The 19060-nt window shown below is 35.0% G+C and overlaps 2 protein-coding genes across 4 annotated transcripts; one reads left to right on the top strand and one right to left on the bottom strand.

Moving 5' to 3' along the window:
- Positions 1-3350: 3350 nt before the first annotated feature.
- On the top strand, positions 3351-15349 carry LOC105043713 (uncharacterized). 3 transcript variants are annotated; one of them, XM_010921374.4, is made up of 14 exons: positions 3351-3674; positions 4332-4539; positions 4620-4723; positions 8790-8862; positions 10503-10577; positions 10685-10795; positions 10903-10945; positions 12509-12605; positions 12937-13039; positions 13140-13235; positions 13335-13367; positions 14472-14571; positions 14740-14824; positions 14917-15349. In XM_010921374.4, exons 2-14 carry the CDS (start codon positions 4360-4362, stop codon positions 15041-15043), a joined length of 1227 nt encoding a protein of 408 aa, XP_010919676.1. In that variant the 5' UTR covers positions 3351-3674; positions 4332-4359; the 3' UTR covers positions 15044-15349. The 3 variants fall into 3 exon arrangements, with proteins under 3 accessions (XP_010919676.1, XP_073111780.1, XP_010919678.1); XM_073255679.1 differs by having other exon boundaries at positions 3452-3674; positions 4623-4723; XM_010921376.4 differs by lacking the exon at positions 3351-3674 and adding an exon at positions 3932-3951.
- Positions 15350-17795: 2446 nt separating this feature from the next.
- LOC105043714 (uncharacterized) lies at positions 17796-18693 on the bottom strand. The gene is made up of 2 exons (XM_010921378.4): positions 18535-18693; positions 17796-18413 (listed from the first exon to the last, which is right to left on the bottom strand). Exons 1-2 carry the CDS (start codon positions 18638-18640, stop codon positions 18142-18144), a joined length of 378 nt encoding a protein of 125 aa, XP_010919680.1. The 5' UTR covers positions 18641-18693; the 3' UTR covers positions 17796-18141.
- Positions 18694-19060: the final 367 nt, after the last annotated feature.

The following is a 19060-nucleotide window of genomic DNA, read 5'->3' as shown; positions in this document are numbered from 1 at the left end:
GATTGGTCTGGGGTCAACCCCGATGGCGGTGAAGAGCTCGAGGCGCTGCCGCTGCGGTGGCCTTCCGGCCGAGGTGGGGCACGCTGTGGCTGACCGAGTGGTGCAGCGGTCGGCAGGATAGGTTCTGACATTTTTTAAGTCTAAAATTAAATAAAAAATATTTTTTTAAAAAAATAATATAATTTAAATATTAATTATTATTAAAAAATTAATCTATGTACAATAATTTTTTATAAAACATGTAAAATCTATCATTAATTTATTTAATTTTTTTATTATAATATTATAAAAAATTATCTTTGCTATAGAAACATCAATGCAAGATCTAAAATCTGAAAGGACCGTTCTGTTCGATTTACCTTAGGACCAGCTCTGACAGTCGGAGGTATGCCTCAGGATCGGGCAATCATCTGCTCCGTCGAAGATGAGGTGGCTGGTGGCGGTGGACTCGATGAAGCAGGGACGATCACAACCAAAAGGAGAGTTTGGCCAGAGGAGGAGACGAAGGAGTTGAGAAAGAGCCCATCCATTGGATATTTTAGCCTGGGGGCTAGGCTACAAGGATCCTGCAGGATTTGGATCAATCAACAGTTTGCACTCTCTGAAACGAATGCTATCACGAACCCGATTGTCCATTTTTAAGATTCCTTCGTATTGACCGGCTCAATCTAGAATTTATAACAAAGTCACGTAGAATATAAGTTTTTTTTTTCTTTTGGTAACAATAGAATATAAGTTTTGGTCATACAGGACTATACATAAAATTTTATTGGAAGAAAAATTTGATATACTATTATATATAATAAATTAAAATTTTTCTTCTCTCTTCTTTTTTTTTCTTCTCTATCTTTTTTATCAAAATAATAAATTTATTATAAACCAAATATTATATTAATTATTATAATTATAAAATAATTCATATAAAAAAAATTAACTTTTTTTTTGTTGATAAGACTATCTTCACGTATCTTTGAAATTTAATATTAAAATTCATTCAAATTTAGAATGAATTTGAAATTTATCTCTCAGATGCTAAGATTGTAAATTGGTTGAATTAATCTAAGACTCGATCTAATCCAAATTATTTAGATCTAAGCTTTTTGAAAGAATCATGGGGCTGGATTAGATATTCAAATTAAATCATTTTATTTTTCAAGCCGAATCAGATTTATTAAATTTGAATTCAATTCGATCCAGATAATTTTAGAGCTTTAGCTTCACGAAGCAATCTAATCCGAACCAATATATACTTAGGATCCAAACTTATTTGAGCTTTTTAGTTATAATTTAGGACTTATATGAGCAATATCTTAAAAAAAAATAGATTTAAATTATATTTATATCATAATTTATTTCAAAAATGATATTATTTATTATCTATTTTATATAGTTAATAGTAGTTGACTATATAATAATTAAAATATAATCATCTATGTTTGATCCATATTTTATCTAAATCTGATTTTTTTCAAATTAGGGTTGAGTTATATATGAATCTAATCGGATATGAATGACGTTGGATAAAAAATTTTGGCTGTGGATCTAATCCAACGTAATCTTCCATTGGGCTACATCTAGATCCAATATTAGAATTTGATCAAAAAATTTGATCAAATTAGAATCACTCATGATCCAATCTGATCCGACCCATATGCATCTGGTACTTATTATTCAAATTTAAATATATATATATCATATTAAGAAATTTTATAAAAAATATACATAATAAAAGGATTTGAACTCCAAATCTTTAGATGGCAAGCAACTAGCTTAGCTAGCAAACCAAAGTTTACAATCATTTTGAAATTTATTGATAATATATCTATTCACTAAATGTTATCTATATACACCCAACACATAACCCTGGCCATCGTGTAAGCTTCCTTATACGATCACCTCCCACCCGATCGAGATTCCCGCAGGATCGGCTTAAGGATAAGGCCATCAAAGCAAGCACTACAAGAAATTAAATTTTTAACGAAAAAAATTTTGTTATCAAAAAATTAAGTATTTGTGATGAAAAAAATTTTCATTGCAAAAAGTTAGATCTTTTACGATGAAATTATAATTTTCGTTGCTAGAAGTTAATTTTTAGTGACGAAATTTTTTTTCGTCGCTAGAGCTTTAGTTTTTGTGAAGAAATAGTTTTTTCGTCGCAAAAACTGTAAGTTTTTGCGATAAATTTTTTATATTTGACGATAAAAATATTTTATTATTAAATATTATTTTATTAAAAAAATAAATATTTTGTGATGAAATTTTAATTTTTATTGCTAGAATCATATTTTTTAACGATAAATTTTTTTTCGTAGCTAGAATTTTAGTTTTTTGTGATGAAATTTTTTTTCATCATCAAAAAAAAATATTTGCGATGAAATATTCTTTTCATCGCTAAAAAACAACCTTTTGTGATGAAAATTATTTTTGTTGTAAAAAAATTATTTTTGTGATAAAATTTTTATTTTTGACGATAAAATCATTTCGTTGCTAAAGATTATTTTGTAGAAAAAAAATAAAAATTATTTTAGGGCAAAATTTTGATCCAAAATGTGAGAGAGACCCTCTCGGTGTCCCACACTGCCGAGACGTCTATCCCTCTCCGATCGAGCTCGGCACCGATCGTCGTCCTCCCTCCATGATCGAGTGCACTATCGACCGATCGACGTCCTCCCTCCTCACCATCGTGCTGGCCAAGTCGTCCTCTCGCTCTCTCTCACCGTCGCAATCGGTCCTCTTCCTCTCTCCCTCTTCGATCAAGCTTGACGTCGGCCGTTGGTCATCCTCTCTCCTCGATCGAGTGCGCCACCGATCGGGTTGAAGCCCTCCCCGATCGGCATCCTCCTTCTACGCCATCGTGCCGGCCATCGTCCTCCCTCAACGTTATCATACCGGCTGTCGTCCTTCCTCTCTGATCGAGTGCACCATCGATCGGGTTAAAGCCCTTCCCAATCAAGGCCACCGCTATTGTCCTCCTTCCACCACCACCGTCATCCAAAAAAAAATTATTTGCGAGGAAATAAATTTTTTATTATTAAAAATTAATTATTTGTGATGAAATTTTTTTATTACAAATAATATAATTTTTTATGATAAAATTTTTTTATTTTATAATAAAATAATTTTGTCACTAAAAATTATTTAGTTTGCAAGAAAAAGAAGAAGAAGAAGAAGAAGAAGAAGAAGTTGTTTTAGGGCAAAATTTTGCCCCAATTCAAACGCGTGAACCCATCCCCTTGCCCACGCCGAGTTGTTTTAGGGCAAAATTTTGCCCCAATTCAAACGCGTGAACCCGTCCCCTTGCCCACGCCACCAACACCTAGCTCCCTCCCCGGTCGCCGTCCTCCCTCTCCGGTCCCTCCCCGGTCGCCGTCTCTCTCTCTCTCGCTCTCGCTCTCCACGCCGTCGCCGCCGGTCGAGCCCACCACGTCCTCCCCATTCGAGCCCGCCACCCTCCCCGTTCGAGCCCGCCGTCGCCGTCTCTCTCTCGCTCTCTAGCCCGGTCGAGCCCGCCACGGTCTCTCGCTCTCTAGCCCGATCGAGCCCGGTCTCTCTCTCGCTCTCTAGCCCGATCGATCTCTCACGCCGTCGCCGCCGGTCGAGCCCGCCACCCTCCACGTTCGAGCCCGCCACCGCCGTCGCCCTCCCTCCGCCACCGCCGGCGTCCTCCCTCCCCGGTTTCTCCCTCTCTCTCTCCCCTTTTTTTTTTTTTTTTTTTGGTTCAGTGAATGTTAGAGCTACAAAAGTAGTCATATTGGTCGTGGAGATTGGATATATGGAAGTGGGCTTGCAAAGGGAGGACGAGGAAAAGGAGTCCAGCGCTTTGTGGATTAGAGAAGGCAGACAGACGAGAGATGCAAGAGTGCCATTCTGGACGATACTTCTCTCTTAATTAAGGAGGGTACAGTGGAGATCTTTTTAAGTCTCAGGAGGAGCTTTCTGGGGTGTTTATGTGTACGATTTCTATGTTGCTTCTCTACCATTCAATTGCCATGTTCTGCCACCATCTCCTGGTCACACAAATAGGTTGGAATGTTATACTTGAAATGGGTTGGACAACAATGCTCATGACCATCATATCTAAACCCTAGGCTAGAAACCAGACCCTGGCTACTTGTGAGCATCATATCTAAACCCTAGGTTACAGAAGCAAAACAATGGAAGAGCCCATGAGACGGGTAAAGTCGCCTCCCAAAACCTTTAGATTGGAGTTTTTGACCGAATTCTCGAAGAACAACTATTGTTCACAAGAAAGTTTAGAAATTTTTTTATGATCTGCTTTTTTGCTTTTCGTAAGATATTTCTCATAATTTCTTAATTTGTCATGGTTTTAGGATTTTATCTAGATTCCCTGAGCTTAGAATGAAGGCAGCTTCAAAGCGAGTCAAACGAGCATACGAGGATAGTGAAAGCAGCTTGGGATCTGAGAGCGATCCACAGAGCGAGATGGAATTGGATCCTGCACAATGGAAAATGGATGATGATGATGATGATGCGAGTAAGAGTTTCTCCGAAGGAGAGAGCGATCAAGAAAGTGAAATGGTATGTTGAGTTTATGAAACTTCTGGTTTTGTTTGCTCCTTTTCTTGTGTTTCTGTTAAGTATCTTGAGTTGTGGACTAGGAGGGAGAGGATGAAGGAAGCGACCAAGAGCACATTGAGGGGCAGAGAGATGCAGAGATGGATGACCTTGAAAAGCAGTACCATAGTCTTCGTAATGAGGAGCAGTAAGTTTTTTTTTTTTTTGTTGATCTATAAATTTATGCACATACTATGGTAATCTGGAGATGCCTTTAATTTCTTGATTGATTCTCAGTTCAACATTAGCCCTTATTATTGCATTGTTTCTTGATTTTCCTTTTTCAGGAGAAAAAAAAAGTGGTTTAGGTAGAGTTCTGAGTGAAACTTATCAGTTTTGGAACTTGCTAACATGATTCATACTATAGCTCACCTTGAAACAAAAGACCTACGTAAGATTGTGTTATAGTTCATATAATGGTAACATCTCTGACATAGTATTTTATAAGGATGATGTTAAAACTAATCTGAAAGGTTAGATCAGCAGAAGGCTGAATGTGACTCTATATTCAACTTTTCTACGAACAATAGTACCAACGGTCCTAGCTCAGGATGCTACAGGGTGTATTACCTGATTAATATTTAACTAGGAACAATTACAATATTTGATCTAGGCATGTCATTCCCAGAAGTGTTTTTTTGAACAGTGCAAAACTTTGCCAATGTTACTTAGAATAGTTGAGGCAGCTTTCCAACCATGCTAAGCATTTCTAGGATTAGCTTGCTTTACTCCGTGAACATACTCAAATGACGGAATCCCAGGCATGACTGCACGAATTATAGATGTACCATAAAATTAGTAAATTCCAACCAAATTATGTAAATTTGTGATCAGACTCAAGTTATTTCTCTGTGGACAAAAATGGTGGCTATGCATTTCCATCGATATCAAGGTGAGTTCCAAGAGGAACAAAGAAAGAATAGCTGGCTTCATAGAAAGAAAAAATCAATGCAGAAGTCACCGATCAACTCCAAATATTTCTTGCAAATTAGAGTTTTCCAAGTTACTCTAACACCAAAATCCAACCATACAACCATCTAGAACTGAAATCAGCATGTTATTTCTTCCAAAATGTAAGATTCTGCCATAAGTCAGCTACTTGAAGGGAATGCAGTCTAAGAAGGTAGCCAAATTCTCCCTGGAGCAACTTAGATGAACAGGTTATGTTGGATAAAATTTATAGAATATCATGCTGATCTTCCTTCAAGACAGTAATGAAGGGTTTGTATCAAATTAAAAAAAATAATACATGCAAAAATTCATCAAATATATAGGTGTTCTGCTTTATGCAATCAGAAAACACAATAGAACCTGCCCATGGGACTAATGCTCTTTATTACCTCCATTGTTTGCTCATATTCAATCAGAAAATACAGTGAATTGTTTCAACTCATTACATTCTGACTAAGACTAGTCTTCACTAGTTATAGTGCTCATTTACAATAAAAGTCCAGAATTTAGTTCCCGGAATAGGTCTACAATATTTGCTGCAAAATCAGCATTTCTCGTTGCAATTAAATAATCAGAATTTCTCTCTGGTTGCAATTAAATTTCTGTGGGAGAAAACATTTTTATTTTGTGCATAACTATTTGATAAGTGTTTGTGAGCGTATTGGCTTTGTTTGGACATGGAATAGATAAATAAGGGGCAGATTGATATAACCATTTATGACCACCTGTGAACTAGCTAATCAGCAGTTAATGTTATCCGCCATTTGATTGACATTCCTAGGGTTTGTGGGATAAGTTGATGAAAAATTAAAGAGGGATAGCTTTAACGAGCTTAAGTAGTTAATTTTGTTTCACCCTCCCCTGTGAAATAAAATAATGTTTGGTTGACATTCCTAGGGTTTGTGGGATAAGTTGATGAAAAATTAAAGGAGATAGCTTTAATGAGCTTAAGTAGTTAATTTTGTTTCACCCTCCCCTATGAAATAAAATTACCTAGGTTACTTTCGGGGCTTTTGACAAAAAAACTTAATCCATCACTTTTTGGCCTGTGTTTGGCTAGTTAAATTGATAATCTACCCTTATCCACCATTTAACCAGCAACCAAACACAGACATGGATTCTGGTGTCTGGTTTCAAAGAGGGAGGTAGCATATCAGGCCCTTTTGCAAATATCTTGTCCTTGGTTATTCAAGGCAAGTCGTCAAGCAAGATAGTAAAAGATGAATTCAACCACAGTAAAGGGTAGTTTTTCTCCTCTGGTCATATGGTTTGGCCCTGCCATACTATATTGAGTTATAATGTGGTCCTCATACAGTGAGTTCCTACATCCAATTGTCTTTCCCTTACTAGTCATTATGCCCTCAAAAAAATTTAAAAGAAAATTATTAGTAAACCAAATTATAAAATTTTATGCTGTAAAATACCTAGACCTAATCCTGTTCTAATCATTTGACCTGCTTGCACTAAGATTTTCTGTTTTTTCCATGGGAGAACATTTTAGAGAGAGGATTCAAACTCTCAAGCGGTCATGTGACTATGTTTCTCAGTCACTATGATATCATTTGTTGGCTGGCTAGACTAAAATTCTCAAGTCAAGCAAAAGACAAGAATAAGTCTGGTACATTCATATACCTGAATGCAAACTACTAAGGAAAATTAGACAGAACATGTACTTTAACAATTCTTATCGAATACAATACCTTGAATACAGGGCCTTTTGAGGATGCTTTTTAGAATCGTCTTTAGCTGTATTTTGATAAAAAATAGAAAGAAATTTTACATAACTGCAAACTTCAATCTAAGGTGGTGGAGCACCTTGTGAGACAGCGATAAAATAAGGAATTTTGCAAAAGGAAAAAAGGCCACCCCCTTTCCTCCACCCAAATAAAAGTTTAAAGAAAAGCAGTCCAAGTCGAGCAATTACAGCACACACAAGGAAATAAAATCCTTTTATGGAAAGAAATATGTAACATAGATGTAGGAGATGGAAACTTTCCAAATATTAGCATTTAATATGTCACCATATACTTGCAGTGTCATGCGTATATATGAAATTGTCTTCATATTCCATTCACAATGCTCAGACACGAACCCAATATGCAAAATCTTTTGAGAAATTTATATTCTGCACACCTCAATTGTTATCAATGCAATAGCTCTAATCCATGCTGGCAGATTCTTATTTGAGTCACACCAACCTGAGGCATGGCTCATCTTCCTCTCCATGTCCTTCTGTTTCCACTATAGTGAGATAGAGTATATGGACTTATAACTTGCGGATAACATTATGGAAATACATGAATTAGGTTTTTTTTTTTTTTTTTTACCAAGTTATCCATGGTGTACATTAAATCAGACTCTAAAGATATATAAAAGCTTGTAAGTTACGGCGTTGGAATAATGCTTCCCACATAATTTCTGTGTTTCTTTATAGATTAGTATTTTTCTTGCAGTTTTTTTTTAATTCTTGTGATGATGGGCAAGAAATGGAACCATTTCTTGTCTTTTTTGTAACAAAAACAACTAATGCTGCTGTAAAGAAAAGGGAGGGATACTGAAAAAAACTACATCTATGGTCAAACTATGTCATTGACGATATCAAATAATTAAGTATTACATGAGTAAAATTTTCATTTAAAGTAGAATCACACATCTAAATTAGAGTCGCACAAACATAAACCTCTTATTTTGTCATTGTGGATCTTTATTTGCTGTGCTCTCTCTTTTTTATGGTTGAGATGCATGCTGGTTCACAACTGGTAAATGAAAACTTGTGTTGCGAATGCTGCATGTGTACATGCATGTTCCAGTCCTAGCTTTTTGTACTTAATATATGCAAGAAAGTCACTTTCTAGAAATAAGAAATATGGAAGCCTATCAATTTGTCATTAATGTGTATGTCTGAAGTGTTTTCTGCTATGCTGTTGACAAATGTAACTTCTGTGCCTATGCTGCAAATAGTAATTGCTGATATTTTGTTTTATTATTTGTTTAATTAATAATTCATTGGTAGGTTTATAGTTTATACAAATTATTTTTTTTTTATGTGTGGCACTTATTTCATGGTTGTCCATTTTTGATATGTGGCGCTTATTTCATCATTGTCCATGCTGCAATAGTTTTTGTCTCACATCTTTTACATTTTCAATGATGGAACTTGCTCCTCAAATCAGTGGGAAAATGAGTGTAGTCTAGCTTGTTTCGATGTTTCTTGCCATGAGTAAATCTTATCGAAATAATATCTTCCATATGGTGTCATTTAGAAATCTTTTGAAGAGTTTGAAGCGTCATAAGGATGAAGATGCTCTAAAAGGACAAGCCGTGAAGAATCAAAAGGTATCGTGTTCACTGCCAATTTACTTTTTGCCTTGCTTGCTTCTAATCAGATTATCATCTGTTTTACTTCTCTGCATATGCAGGTGCTGTTATCCAAGTACATAAAATAATACATCTAGATAAACCCAGTTGTTTTGATGCACAAATTGAACTATAAACAGTTTTTCTTTTTCTTTTTTTTTGGGGTCAAGTTAAAAGATGAGATTTGTCTTGGATCTAAAACAGGAAAATAATTTGTAGTTTATTATCCAAAAGCAGTATTTATTAGTGATTAATAAAACCAAGTTCCATGTGTTAACTCCCCCTGTGGGGCGCCCCCTGCCTTTCCGCCAAGTCCCCCCCCAAAAAAAAAGGTTTAACAAGAAAGCAATAGAAGGCACTAAAAAGGTTCCTTGCTTCTTAGTTGATACTTACTATAAAACAGCATGATGATTACCAATGCAAACTAATTTAGAACAATGTTCATCAAATAAGTGACAACAAAAATATGGTATTATGATTTTTATTAAGTGTTTTTATACACTGCAAGTTTTATATCTACATAATTCTTCTACACAAGTCTTTACCAGCCCCAAAATCAACATATTTTGACCTATCTCATCATTGATATGAACTGCAGCAAGGCTTACCCATATCCAGGACTTGGGTTTTTGTTCTCCTCACCATCATACATGCATAGAATATTAACCATTGTGAGGGGAAAAAGGAGAGGACTTTAATTTTTTCAATATAGTTTTAGTCGCATATCATTCAAGAAATTGTAGATATGAGAAGACAAGTTCATGCAAACTAAGTGGGATAAAGATTTCATGGTTTGAAAATTTGGTTGAAATTGAAAGACTGACCGAAATGGACTGTGTTGGTCTAAACTATTCTGAAACTGTTGGTTTCATTCAGTATTAGCTGAAACTACTAAAGCCGTCACTTAGATTCAGTGACTTTGGTAGTTTCAACTAAACCAACAAATACAGAGCCAAAAGCACCATTTTGAGGTTTCTCTTGATATTGAGTTGTTCATGGATGATAAATCAACTATTTAGGAAGCTTTTATTATTGAAGTCAAATTTTGCAATTGTGCAATCTTTTCAAGGTATTGACAAGCGTTGTATACATTTCATGATGTATAACAATGTAAGCAAAGGTAACTAAAATTCACCAAGTAAGTGGCCTTCATGCGTGCATATATATATGCATATGTATGTAAAAAGTCAGTTTTGTGTCTTCAACATTGTTACATTATTTGGTGTATATTTTTCACTAAGTAAGGTGCAAGAGTTCCAAATTTGTTTCCTAATCATTCGTGTCTAACTTGTATCTTTTTTTAATTATTTTTAAAAATATTTTCTGGAGTTCTTTTATATAAATCTGATGGTTTTCTGTAACATGTCTGACCATCTAAATTGTAAATAGTACATTCAAGGGTCCAATTATATTCCTGCTATATTTCTCACTAACTAGATGGTTTTCTATGCCTTAGTTGACGTGTGATGTTTATGTGCCTTAGTTCCTGCTACAGTTTGTTCATTATGATATTACCATTATATTCATGTTCTGAACATGAGATTTGCTGCTTCTGTCTCATATCAGTATGTTATTTCTGTTCATTTACCTTTTATTCTTTTCTTTTTTTTTTTTTAAAGGCACTCTGGGACAGAACCTTGGAGCTCAGGTTCTTGCTGCAAAAATCATTTTCAAGTTCAAATAGACTACCACAGGTGTGACTGACATGAATCCCCACCATAAGAAAACCTCTTAAGCATTTTTTTTGGATCAACATTTTGGTATATAGATGGCCTAGTAGTTATGACGACGCATGTATCAGGAACCTACTAGATCCTTATTTCACAATTCAGATGCAGTGGTTAATCAAGCATATTTGGACCTAATATTGTCATCCAAGCAGGCACTGAATTGTATGTTGGAGCTTCAGGAGGTATAATTGTTTCACCACAGTGGTTTGTAATACAAATGTATCAATAAAAGATTCTCTTCATTGCTAAAACTATGACTTGATATTTTGTTGCTAATATTTGTTTACAGGCTTTGATTGAGCAAAATCCTTTGATTGTTCAAGGCGTAAATGGTATGATTTGTAATTTTACAGTTTTACCTGCTTCTAGTTCTGAATCTTCACATGAGGCATATTCTGACATGGCACCTAGTAGCTCTGTGTTCCATGATGATTCTGTTGTTATCCCTATGATATGTTCAAGGAACACTACTATTACTTCCTGTCTGGTGGGTAGCCATGTCAGAGCTGCTTATATTGTTGTCGTGAGTCCTGCTTAATTAGAGTGGTCAGTTATCAAAAAGCTACACTGATCTTTTGCGGTGTGACTTGTTTAAACTGAGGCAGCTCATTAGGAGTTGGGTAAAGCCTGAGTAAAATCTAATAATTTATTTAACTATATTTGTAATATTTGAGAGAAAAACATGAAATCAAATTATAAAAATTGGATAAAAGTTACAAAATTTATTTATTTTCTTTATCTTTGAAAGTTAATTACTTTATACAAGTTTTAGGGAATGTGGTTTAGCATTTTGACAATTTAGATAATACTTTAGTGATATATATCAATTTGTAGTTTCTAGAGTTGCAAGTTATGAATGATATGCATGATAAGTAGAAGCCATGTAATGTATATCTTACTTGAACAGAGTAATTTTGCTCTTGAACAAAGTTATTTTGCATATTCGTGCATAAAAAATTCTGTGCAGGCACCAAAATCTCTTAGCTATGCTGCCCATTTATAGCATCATATTATGTGTTGCATTTTGCTGGTATTAAGCCATGCATATGCTAATTAGTTGGCTTCACAGAGGCAATATGTACTGCAAGTCTGAAGCCTGCATAAGAATTTTTGTGCATGCTTCCAGAAGATAGTGTTGTCTCCACCTGATTTAAAAATTGCGAGTTCATCATCTTGCTTTTTGACTCTTTTTGCCCTTTGACTCTACCAACTGCTGGATGCTGGGAGTGCCAACTCTTTTCCAAAGAGTTAAGACCCACCCGTTCTCCATTTTACTTGCAAACTTTCCACATCTATTCCTGACTTGAAAGGCTTTCCCTGTATACCAATTATCACTTTTTCAAGATTGACTGGAAACTTTCATTTGACACAAAAAGGAAATAACATTTTTTGTGTTCAAAGCTATAACTATTCATTACATACTATGTTTGTTGATGGACTAGAAATTTTCTTCTGCTACAAAAGGAAAGACAGCTTTTTTGTGTTCAAAGCTAGATTTAGTTGTTACATACTGTATTATTGTATTTTTCTTGAAAATTTCAGACAGCAGAATTTCTGCCCGTCATATATTTTAATATTAATCAAGCTGTAGATAAATTTTCTTAGTCCTGTTTGGTTGTGATCCTTTATTATATATTACTAGTAATCTTTCTTAAATCATGGCAGAATTTCTCATTCTTAGTTTGCTATTTATCAAAATTGCCTTTTGGATTTGGACTTGGAAATCACTACCATGAGACATTACCATGTTATCTTTAGGTCAACATTTCCAGATTTGTGATTGTATGTATGTTTGTATATTTATCAGTGTAAATAATCTTCATGCTGGTTGGCATCAGTTGCTTGTGAATTGCTTTATACTAATTGATTTTTGCTGTTAATATGCTTTGATCAAGGAAACAGCAAAGAATCCTGTAAGGATGAAGACTGCTCTAATAATTTGAAGGGTGAGGAAGATGAGGAGTGGCTACAAATACACAGAATGCATCAAAGGTATCTTCTCACATTCTCATGGAGCTATTGTAAAATTCCTTTAGCCTCTTCAATACAATATATTTGACTGAGTTCATATGATACAATTCCAGAAGAAATATTATTTTTTTCCAATACTATAAACTTGAAGAAGAGCAACAAATGCATTATATAATGCAAGAGGAATGTGGTTGGGCAAGCATACACCATAAATATACTATTAAACAAGAAAAATAATGTAACAAAGCTTGTTTGGCAGAGTTCTCATGCCCGCGATAGTCTCCATTTTCATCTGTTCATTTTTAAATTATTTTCACAAATGAAAGTTCATCAATTTTTATATTACTTGCAGAATAGCACAATTCAGGAATAACTCGGTAGACAAATGGCAGAGGAAGGCACAGGTGACAACCGGTGCAGCTGCTTTTAAAGGCAAATTGCATGCATTCAATCAGGTATTTCTGAAAGCTATTTGATTGACAGTTTATATTTATCACAAAATTTCTAGCCTAGACCGTTTTCACGTTCCTTTCCATCTCCCTTCTATGAGTGCAGAACATTAGTGAGCAAGTAGCTGGTTACATGAGGGATCCGAGCAGAATGATTAAGAGGATGCAATTAAGCAGGTCTTCTGTTGGCATGTTTGGAAAAGTAAGTTTCTTAATATCTAAAACAATACATAACATTTTATTTTCTCTATTTGTCCGGTTCCTAACATGGACTGCTTCCAATATGTATGCTTCACTGCAGGTTCCTGAGGAGGTTGAAAGTAGAAAAGAAGAGGTCTCAACTGATCCTAAATCTCGATCAATGCATTTATTTTTTGTTATCCTTATGTTTTCTATGAGGCTTGGGAGTTTCTGCTGATTGATGTACAAAGCATGAATTATGAAGAATAAAATGGGCATTTACTGTAACACCAAAACAATTAAAATAGATATCCATTCAACATCGATGAGACTCCTGTTGGCCCTACTCAATCCTGTGTCATGAACTTTTAGTTATTATTATCTTTCCTGGTGATTAAGTTATTCTGTAGTTATTATTATCTTTCCTAATTGTTGATAGTGAGTAGGCTGCCCTAACAAATTCAATCTTTTTTCTTCGTTTCTTAGCCAAACACCCTTTATTGCTTTGTAAGGTTTAAAAAAAAAAAAAAAAAGGAAAACTCTGAAAATTCTCAGAAAAGGAAACATATCCTTGGCAAGCAATGAGAACCATTTGATTTGGTGTTTTCATTTAATCTGAGGTTATGGCTGAGTTTAATTGGCATTTACCTTTTCAGACTATGTTTGTGGCTAGAGGACTACTGTAATTTGTTTTTGCTTTTAAAGGATTAGATATATATGCAATTTGTGGTAGTTCTACCGTTAGGTGTTGTTTTCTTGCTGCTTACCTACTTTTTACTGGATTAGTACATTTGTCTTGTTTGGATTTTTATAATGCTTAAAGTCTCACGAGTTTAATTCAGTGTCATATCGTATAGACACCATGCAGAGAAAATGAACAGCATGACAATTTTGATTTGTACAGACATGTCCACCTATTCATAGCTACACATGAGCAAGTTCTTTTTCGCACTATGATTACTAGCAATTACCAGGCCTCTATTCTATTTTGAAGTCACCAAAGTACTTGAATGGACTTGAGATGCATTTAACCTCAGATTGCACTTAGAACGGCATCTGGGAACCTGATGAATTTTTTCAGTTCCTGTATCAGCATTAGCAATGCTACCAAATATTTCATTGTAGGACTTGCATATAGATTAACACTTATGTATTTTTCCATCTTTATTCCCTGTTTTAAAAAGTGTGCGTATGTTTCAAAAATTCACGGGCTTGTTCTGATGGATTCTTGTTTTATATATGTTGATGCAATGCCCAGGATGGGGATGTGGATGGAGATCCTGAACTTCTGGATGACTCTGAATTTTACCAGCAACTCCTGAAGGAATTCTTAGAGTCATGCAATGATGCATCATCTGGTCGGTGCCTGTGCAAGCCTTTCATTCTGCATGTTCTTTCCCTATGGAGATTTTTGTAGCAGCTCACGAAATTATGCATGAAAAGAAAAATCTTAAATATTTAAAGTTTGGATTATAGCTATTATATCATGTTTATTCAATTGCATCCTTGGGTGTTGTTATTTGCAGAGACAACATTTTATGCTTTGAAAAGATTGCAGACTAAGAAACGCAAGGTAGTTGACCGTCGTGCTTCCAAGAGCCGCAAGATAAGGTGATCATCAGTACAATCATTCTTTTATTTTTCTTAGAGTCTTCCATTTAAAGTTCTTAGACTGATTGCTACTCATTGTAATCTATATTCAGGTACAATGTTCACGAGAAGATTGTTAATTTCATGGCTCCAGTGCCGATGGTTCTTCCTCCTATGGCCCCAAAATTATTTGAAAACTTATTTGGCATGGGAAATCAGAAGTCAGCCGCTGTAGTTTAATCTAGCTGTGGGGATGCCATGAGATGCAGCAATCATTAAACTGCAGTACTTGTGCCTCCTCTCCCTAGGAAGTGTGATGTAGCAATTTGTTATATATAGATGTGTAATAAATTTAATTATTTTTAAGATGCTGTCGGTGCCAACTAGTTTTGCTTCTGTCAGTTCTGTGCTATCACCTGTGATTGAACTAATGATAAGTTGCACCTCTAGTGGGCATAGGTAAGGCTGGCTTCTTTAGAAGGATTCCAAGTGTACTTTGGGGTTTAACTTCTTTGAATGAAAGACCTAAGAAAAATTTCATTTCCAGACATTAAATTGCGACAGACAACATATCCAAGTAATATATTGATGTGCTGACTGATATTAGTGAGAAATGCAATTAACTGTGGATTTGTGGATATAGGTATTAAAAAAAAAAAAAAAAACTCTCAATTTAGATATAAATTTTGGTCCTTGCCCATAAAAATTTAATGAAGCAAACAAAACGAACGTTAAAAATTTCATGCTGATATCCAACGATGGTTAGCTAAGGTAAGTCGGGATGATGCTGATTTTTATATTTATAGTAAATAAATTCTCTTCATTTTCTCTTCTTCACTTCCCAATTTCTAAAATATGTAGTTAACGAGATAACTAAACCTGGCAATATATATGGCATTTTTTTTTAAAGTGTGAGCTGAATTCATCCTTAGTCTTTCATCTTTCCATTAGCTCGGATCTTGTCCGCATCGTCTTTTTGTGAATTTTTTCTTCAAGTAAAGGGAGAGTAACTCTTAAAGGGTGTTTGGTTTAGGTGTTCCAAGTGGGATATACTAATTTCGTAAGATCTTTTATCAAATTTTTTTGAGCATAAATTTCTTAGAGCTGCAACTATGCTTTAGATGTTAGATTCATTTCTGTCTTCCTTTTGAAATGACAAGTTGCATGTATTCCGGCTAGCCACTTATATTATAGAGGATAATGAGCCGGCAGATTAGTTGGCTAAATTTCACGAATTCAGGCTAACCACATATTCATAGAGGATAATGAAGCAGCAGACTGGTTGGCCAAAACTGTGCAAATTGAGGCTAGCCAGATATTCATAGAGGATAATGACCCAGCAGACTGGATGGCTAAAATGGCCAGTCATATCAAATAATTTAAGTTTTAAGTAGTTGATTTTTTTTGTGACAACTAAGTTCCAGACCCTCCCCTCCGCCCCACAACCTAAAAAAAAGGGACAAAAATAGTTTAAAGGAAGAGTAATGATACCTTAATTCAATCTACGTACATGTAATATCTTTATATGGTAGATAAAGCAATTGAAATGTTTTTCAATATTTTTTCCCTAACCCAGTATTATATACTTTTTTTTCTATTGCTTTTTTTTTTTTTTAGTGGGATTTTCTTTCCCATTGACAATAGAATTACAAGAAGTCTGGATACCTAAGGAGGAAACATGCTATGAATTGACGTGGAAGAGCTATTTAGAAAAATTTATAGGTTCCATCCACATATCATCGTTAATTTATGTCGATAAATTTGCTCTCTATTTTGTGAAAATGTTAGTTACAAAATAAATGATTGAATCTAGTCTACAATATAAATTCATTTAGAAGCTAAGGAATAAAAAAGAGTTGAGAGCATTTTCTTTTTTCTTTCTAGATTAATGATGAAGCCTTTATCTTTGATGACTCTAATCATAAAATGATGATTTGCTTAACAACATCGTTTATTTGAATACAATCACTATAAGAATTATTATATTTACTTATATTTTTAATTCATAAGAACCAAGAATGCATAAAAAAATCCTCCTAACATATATCAAAAATATTTTTAGTATTATATAGACAATGATATTAGGCTTCTTTAGCTTACCAAATAGGTTATTTATGAATACTCGAATATTTTTAGTTAGTAAACGATTACATATCAAATGGAGTGATCTTAAATCTCTAAAGATTGGATTATCTTAAAATAAGTATCACTAATAATCTTAAATTATCATAATGATCTTATTTGGATCATCAAATACCTCCATAAATTGTTTCATGTACCGTTAGATTGCCTGAGAATATAGGCTCGGATAAAAACCATATCTAAGTTTGTGTTATATGGTACGGAAGACTATCGCCCACCTTAAATACCGTGAGCTTTGTAACGCGGAACGCAAATACTACGTTAGAGCTGTATGAAACGGTGGCGGGCGCTGAAATCCCAACCTTCGCTTCCCCCTCCGAGTGGGCCCACAAGATTAGCTCGTCTTTTCTAGACCTTTTTTTTTTTTTTTTTTTTTTGGTGGGGTTGTTGAGTGATAAAGGATAATAAAGCAAGATTATAAATAGACCAAGAGGAAATCCTGGCAAACCGCAGAAGCCCAAAACTTCCGCCAAGGTATCAGCAAAGTTTAGATGAACTTATAATCCATGCCCAGGAAAGACGTGAAGATCCAGCAGTGGACATAAAAATAGCTGTGGTGCATGCTAATGAGATGAGTTGAAAACGTAGTCCACTAGCTAATAGTAATATCCCACGAAGGTTGAGTGATAAAAATGATACCAACTTGCCAGAAATTCCAAGTGCGCTTTAGTTGTCTTCTATGACGTCTATTTTGTTTTTGTCCCCTGGAAGCTTCCAAATAGCTGCTTGATGACTATTTTCCTTTTCTATCAGGTAATTTGGTACAGATTTTTTTTTTTTTTTTTATGAACAATTTGGTACAAACACATGAAAATGGAAAGAGTTAAACTATTAGATTAACACATGGCACTGAAACAAAAGGTCTATTATTTGCCTTCTGCAATCCATCTTAGCTATTTATTGTATACCAGCAACAACATTGAACATATATAGCGCACCATGGAGATGGGAGAGAGATAGAGACACTCCTGTTCATAAAGAGTTGCAAGTATGCAACAAGGAGGTGTCTTCAAAAAACCAGAAGAACAAAAAAAAGTTGAAAGTTGAAAACTTTGAATCCCCATGACGAGGAAATATCAGAAAAAAATAAAGAACGAATTTAACATAATACTTCTTTCCTTCTCTTATTGAATTGGTGATGGACTTTCCATCTAAAAACAAACAAAAATAAACAAATTTAATGGAGTCCGTAATACTCATCTACCCAAATGAGCCATCAAGGAAACAAGGCAAAGGCAAAAAGTACAGCTGAGAATGGTCAGCCCAAAAGTCCCGGCAACTAGTTCTGCAACCTCCAAGGTCTCAGAAAGCTTTGCACTTCTCTTGAGACTACAATCATACTGTTTGTGATAATACCAGCCCTCGCCATCTTTGCACCTCCTTTGCAATCTCTCCTGCATTCTCAACTTCTCCATCCTCTTTTTGAGCACACCCATGTTCGCATCAACGATGCTTATCGACGAATTCCCTATCAAATCCGAAAAAAAACATTCACCAAGTTACAAAAATGATTGGAAAATAGTGTTTGAACTGCTTATCCCACCATTTAGTGGTCAGTTCAACTTTTATTTGATGACATGATAGACTACCTTCATTTGCTGAGTTTTGAGCTCTTGTTTGCAGGGCTAGACGGACCTTGCTTCTAGGAGTGAGCCTTCGAAGGCCATAGAAAGAAGGTGGTAGAGAGGCAGCCATGTCTTTTCCTGAACTACTAATTCAATGATCCTAGCTAGGATTTATTTGGAATATATGGACATGGTTTCCAAGTGTCGACAAGCTGGATCACTATATCAAACCATAATTAAATAATGTCTCATGGTTTCCAGCTTATGAAATAGTTATGATATGTAATAAATTTCTCTTGATATATGTGAAATAATAACGTAGGTATCAATTTTGGTCAAAAGCTAATGTGTCCAATACAACTGGCTGTGAATGAAACCATACTAAATTCATTGTCTGGTTGTTGTTTCACCCACCAAGGAGGGACAAAGTCAACGTTTAGATCGATCTGTTCAAGAGATCAACCAGGGTGTGCGGTCGCAACTATGGCACTAGCGATCTCAGTTTGCATTCAGATGAAGAATATGAGACTATTCGATAGGTTTTTGTAGG

This window comes from Elaeis guineensis, chromosome 4 (genome assembly GCF_000442705.2).
Source record: "Elaeis guineensis isolate ETL-2024a chromosome 4, EG11, whole genome shotgun sequence".
In the NCBI taxonomy this organism is placed as follows: Eukaryota; Viridiplantae; Streptophyta; class Magnoliopsida; order Arecales; family Arecaceae; genus Elaeis; species Elaeis guineensis.
This window is presented reverse-complemented; position numbering and strand designations above follow the sequence as displayed.

What these genes read in the sequence shown, in the direction of transcription:
- LOC105043713 (XM_010921374.4), top strand. Translation starts at nt 4,360, where the DNA reads ATGAAGGCAGCTTCAAAGCGAGTCAAACGAGCATACGAGGATAGTGAA. An exon ending in GCGATCAAGAAAGTGAAATG is followed by an intron (nt 4,540 to 4,619) that starts GTATGTTGAGTT and finishes GTTGTGGACTAG; the next exon opens with GAGGGAGAGGATGAAGGAAG. An exon ending in AGTCTTCGTAATGAGGAGCA is followed by an intron (nt 4,724 to 8,789) that starts GTAAGTTTTTTT and finishes GGTGTCATTTAG; the next exon opens with AAATCTTTTGAAGAGTTTGA.
- LOC105043714 (XM_010921378.4), bottom strand. Translation starts at nt 18,640, where the DNA reads ATGGCTGCCTCTCTACCACCTTCTTTCTATGGCCTTCGAAGGCTCACT. An exon ending in TCAAAACTCAGCAAATGAAG is followed by an intron (nt 18,414 to 18,534) that starts GTAGTCTATCAT and finishes CGGATTTGATAG; the next exon opens with GGAATTCGTCGATAAGCATC.